This window comes from Asparagus officinalis, chromosome 8, assembly GCF_001876935.1.
Source record: "Asparagus officinalis chromosome 8, Aspof.V1, whole genome shotgun sequence".
NCBI lineage: Eukaryota > Viridiplantae > Streptophyta > Magnoliopsida > Asparagales > Asparagaceae > Asparagus > Asparagus officinalis.
Window position 1 is genome coordinate 9,978,467 of NC_033801.1, and position 5,413 is coordinate 9,983,879.

At 35.9% G+C, this 5,413-nt stretch overlaps 1 protein-coding gene across 1 annotated transcript in view; it reads left to right on the forward strand.

Moving 5' to 3' along the window:
• The window catches only part of LOC109820348 (probable aldehyde dehydrogenase), a 10,008-nt gene continuing 4,826 nt past the window's right edge, over positions 232-5,413 (forward strand). The window contains exons 1-9 of the mRNA XM_020386476.1: positions 232-407; positions 584-663; positions 1,729-1,832; positions 2,019-2,086; positions 3,098-3,155; positions 3,266-3,379; positions 4,129-4,212; positions 4,543-4,647; positions 4,797-4,910. Coding sequence (XP_020242065.1) covers positions 331-407; positions 584-663; positions 1,729-1,832; positions 2,019-2,086; positions 3,098-3,155; positions 3,266-3,379; positions 4,129-4,212; positions 4,543-4,647; positions 4,797-4,910 — 804 coding nt within the window. The 5' untranslated portion in view covers positions 232-330. The remainder of the gene's footprint in view (positions 408-583; positions 664-1,728; positions 1,833-2,018; positions 2,087-3,097; positions 3,156-3,265; positions 3,380-4,128; positions 4,213-4,542; positions 4,648-4,796; positions 4,911-5,413) is intronic.

Consider the following 5,413-nt stretch of genomic DNA (forward strand, 5'->3'; position numbering starts at 1 on the left):
GCCCCCCAGAAAAGATCAGATTAGGGAAAAGGATGGAAAATTTTGTCAAGAGATATAACAGTTAAAGAAAAATAAATAATATATAGAAGGACAAAATGGCACTTTCTATTTTTCAGCGAATTTCAGATATTCTACCAATTTCAAAGTCAGAAAGCGCTTTTCTCCAAGGCCCAACTGCAGAATGGGCCGAGAGAATAATGTCCTGAACCTATAAATTTCGAAATAGCAAAAGGTTACAGCTGCCCCTCTCTCTCTCTCTGTACATTCATTGGTCAAAATCACTGTGCTCAAATCTGATCGCCTTTCTTCCTCCACTTTCTTCGCGCTACAATGCTGAGATTGAGTTCTTCAAGAGGAATCAGGGCCGCTATTGGCTCGCTCACTACTTCAGTTCCCTATGCATCAAGGTCATTTAACTTATATCACTTAAATTTTTTATTTTTATTTTTGGTTTTTTAGCTGATGGATTATTTAAATCAGATGATTTTGGCTGTGGGTTTTTACCATTGTTGAGAATTTTCAAGTGCTTGTAATTTTTTGAGTTCTAACATTACCAGACTCACACATTTTTTACTGTGCACAGATCCATACACTCGCCAGCTTTTGCTACCGTGGCTGCTGAAGAGATTTCAGGCTCTCAGCCTGCAGAAGTTCTGAACTTGGGTAGGCTACTACTTCATTCTATCATGCTTATGTGCACTGTTACGGCAAATTTAACATATTGGTATATTTTGTTGGCCATTAGTAACACATTGGTATATTTTCTTACTCCGGCAACAAATTGGTATATTATGTGGACTACAGTAACAAATTAGCCTGTATTTTGGCCGGAGCTAAAACTCCGGCTAAATTGAGTCACGTGACTCCTTACATGTAGCTGATGTAGATAAAGTGGGCTTAGGTGGCAGGGTAGCTCAAAGAAGGCGGGAAATACCCAATTTGAACATTCATCTCCATTGAGCTATTAGTTTGCTTCTTCCATACTTATACTTAAGCCTAAGCTTGAGCAAGAACTTCAGGATAAAGAATCTAACTCCAATTTCAGTTGCCCTAGCCAATTTAATGCTAAGAGGAAAAAGAACTAAAAATCCCCAATTTGAACCCTAAATTTGAGCCCTTATGTTAGAAAAAAACCTCTTTTAACAATTTAGTTGATTCTAATTATCGCCACGTTGGCAGCCACGTGGGCCGCATGTGAGGATCATGTGACTCAACTTGACCCTTGTACATTTATAACATTTCCAATATCAACAAATCCTTAGTTTAAGCCCTTCAAAATTTGAAATTTACTGCACTAGCATTATTACTATTATTATTATTTTCAGTGGTTGTATTATCTGATATATGTAACCTTGATAATGGAATTGGTGCATATAGAGAATGGGGATAAAGGTAGAGACGAATTGGGGTTAAGAGCCCCAAAACTAATCTGATTCCTCAATCATATAGGCAAAAGTGTTTTTGAGTCTATCACCCAGATTCTACATGAAGCTATACATTAAGAAACTTTCTTTATGCAAAATATGGTTACTCGACACTGAATCCAGATGTAAAATGTTTTATTCATTACTGTATAAATTATATGCTTTATTTTGGATAGGATACTCTACCATTTCCTTTTCTGAATTGTTTTGTGGTTAATGATGGTGTAAAGGCTTGGAAATTTTAATTTTCTTTTCTTCTTGCAAGATAGATTGACAAAGAATTTAATGGCGGTTATGTCTATAGTTCAGGGTAAATGGAAGGCGTCTTCAAATTGGAATGCAATACTCGATCCCTTGAATGGACAGCCATTCATCAATGTCGCAGAAGTTCAGGAGGCAGAAATAAAGGTATACAACATGTGGGAAATGGTTCCTTTCAGTGCCAACAATTCAATAAGAAAATGAAACCAAATTTTAGTTCTTTTTCCCCCGGGTTTGTATAGCCCTTGAAAGACTAACTCAGTGCTTCAAAATTATAATTTAGTGGTCTTTGTAACTTTTTAAAATTCTAACCATTGTCATATTTATCTGCAGCCATTCGTGGAGAGCTTGTCCAACTGCCCAAAATATGGGCTACATAACCCACTCAGAGCTCCAGAAAGGTTTCCTTCTCTCTAGTGTTGTAAAAACCACCCATATGTGACTTTTAGGGAAAGTATAAATACATGTTCATTTTTTTATAGGCATCCCTCCAAATGCTCATTGCAGTCATATGCGAACACATATTTGCACACATAAATGCAAACCCAGATGATAGAGAAATCTCTGGTAGACCATGAAAATTGAAGCCCACACTATCAATCTTGTTCTTAGTCAAACTGAAAATTTTAACCAAAGAAGAAATTTTTTGGAATTGGAGCTTACACCCTGAGCCATAGTTGCATGGATCCCGGTACATTCCGGTTCATGGGACGGGTAGGGGAACGTGGTACGCCACTCGTTAGGAATGGGGTACGAGGGGGTAGACTTAAGTGATACGTCAGGGAAAGCGCTACGTTTTAGGTTTGGTTCTTAAATGCTAGTTGATATCATTAATGGTAAAAGAACCTTAAGAATCATGTTGCAATTAAGATATGCATACTTTTATTTGCTTATTTCTCACGTTTTCGGTTTTTATTTTTTTAAAAGTGTTTTTTTTAAGTAATTGATTTGAATTCTAAATCAAGTCATTGGAGTTGGTGAATCAAGTCGAGTTTCATGTGAATCTGGGACGAATGAAACCGTGTCGTGGTTTGATATAGCGTCCCACGATCCCAACTTCTATGCACTGAACTTACTTGTGAAACTCATATAGACCTGCCTTTGTTAATAGAAGTTCATGTGTTTATGGTGTTCTCATCCTTACATTGTTTCTCAAATCTGTATGTGAAAATGTTTGTCAGAATGTCAAAGTCAAATGATAGCGCCAACCCTGTTATATTTCCTAAACTAATTAGAGAGCATCATCTGATATGGTGAGTTGACCGTGTAATCCAGCACTCCAACCATCATTAATTTTTCTTTATTATTTACCAACTCTAACCAAGCATCCCATTCATACAACTCATTGGCTTCTGTATGATTTCTCCTTTGCTAAAATTCTCAGTTTGACTCTAAAAGATAATATTTGACAGATATCTTATGTTTGGAGATATATCTGCAAAAGCTGCTCATATGCTTGCACAACCTGAGGTACTTCCAGATTTCTTTACTGTCTGTACAGTAATATGCCTGTTCAAAAACAATTTTGAATCTCAGAGCTTCCACATACGAATCTTATGATACTCAATGATGTGCATTAGGTTGCAAAATTCTTCTCAAGGCTTATTCAGAGAGTTTCTCCAAAGAGTTACACGCAAGCTCTCGCTGAAGTCCAAGTTACCCAAAAATTCTTGGAAAATTTTTCGGGAGATCAGGTATAGATCTACTGCTTCTTGAGTACTTGGACTTATCATACATAACTTTGATCATCTTAAATGTTGTCAAGTATCTGGCTCCAGTGCATTGAGTTATTCACAGACCATGCTTCTCTTTCACTTTGGAAGTTCTATTGGCTTATTTATGAGTTCATCCTAGGATTATAAATGTTGCAAAAAAGAGTGGGAAGAAAATTTATATGCAATACATTGGTTTCATTGGATTGCTTCCAACCAAAATTTTGCAATAACACAGGTCTTGGGTATAATTAAAGGATCTGAATTAATACTGAGTAAATTTTGGGTGCTTGACACAAGCAAAGAATTAAAAGTACTTATACCTTCTACTTCACCTTGCCTAACAGTATTTGAACATCCTCAAAGGGCCAAATAATCCAAATATGCACAAAATTAAGATTTTGCCCAAAGTTACAATTCTGCATCTTTTTCAATCTTTGGCACTTTATGGAGAATATGGATAGTAGAAATCACTTCAAATTATTCTGAGTTGGCATGGTAAGTCATAGAGCTTGGAATTCTGCATAGGCCTCCGATGCAAGCAGCCTTTCCTATCTAGAAAGATAAAAGGTTTGAGCAAATAATGTTGACTGTATATAAACTTTAGATTCAGTTATTTATTCCTGGTTAAGAGGTAACAATTTTAGATGTTAGATTGTATATAATTGTTTATCTGACTTTTCTTTTTTTAAATCTTACTGGTCTTGTTATGTACATTTCTGATTTGACAGGTTCGCTTCCTAGCTCGGTCATTTGCAGTACCTGGTAACCACCTTGGGCAGCAAAGTAATGGCTACCGTTGGCCGTATGGTCCTGTAAGTCTTTTGTTTTAAGCTCATGATAAAACCAATATCTTTTCCTTCCTTTTGTTGCTTTTGTAATTTGGCTAGAGCTTTCTTTAGTACTAGGAAAAAGAACCTGTTGGTAATCATTTTTTACTAGGAATTAGAACTTCTAAACTATATCCTGAGTGCTAATAAAACAATAAAGCTTATATATTGTAGCTACTAAGGTGTGCATCGTAATGCCCTTTATAATTTCATTACATATTCTTGCGAATTTTGTTTATTCTTTATTGCTCTTTTATCTTTATTCTTGTAGGTAGGGAAACTAGAATGCTGATGTTATACTTTTCACACTCGCAGGTTGTAATTATCACTCCCTTTAACTTCCCGTTGGAGATTCCCATATTACAACTGATGGGTGCACTTTACATGGGGAATAAGCCAACTCTTAAAGTTGATAGCAAGGTAAGTACATATGCATGTAATCCAGGATTATAAGTAAGGATGTATGCATGTTTATTGATTTTATCTACTACCTTATCAGTTAACGGTTGATAGTGTGTGGCTTTTGTAATTCTCACTTTATGTTTCTATATTATCTATGACTGTAACAGGTAAGCATTGTGATGGAGCAGATGCTTCGGCTGCTACATGATTGTGGCCTGCCTAAGGAGGATGTGGACTTCATCAATTCTGATGGGATAACCATGAACAAGATACTATTGGAGGTTTGCTTACTTGATACATGCTAAATATGCAATGCCTTTTCTTTTAAAACGCCGATCATTTCTAAAGATACTATTGGAGGTTTGCTTATTTGAAGAGCATTGATTTCAAGGCAGTGTTGGTTTCGTCTGGTTTATTTTTTACATGTACTTTCTTTTTCCAGATCAAGTAACCAATACCAATCCTCCAGTCCCCTATATATTCCCAAAAGTATAAAAGAAAATCGATTTGAGTTGGTTCAAACGTTAACAAATCTAATCTACATTTATGAAAATAAAATCCCTCACTAGTAATTTATGCAAATCAAATCAAGTTCAATACTGTACCAACTCACAGATTTAATTTCTTACTCTGTTGCTGATTATCATATGACCAGATAGAAATTCGAAATCCCCACCCCCAACCTTTTGTTGTTCAGAAAATCCAAAACGTACAATATCTCATCACTGAACGTACAGAATTACATCATGATTTCAATTGTGTAATGAAGCTTTTGACCTCTCTG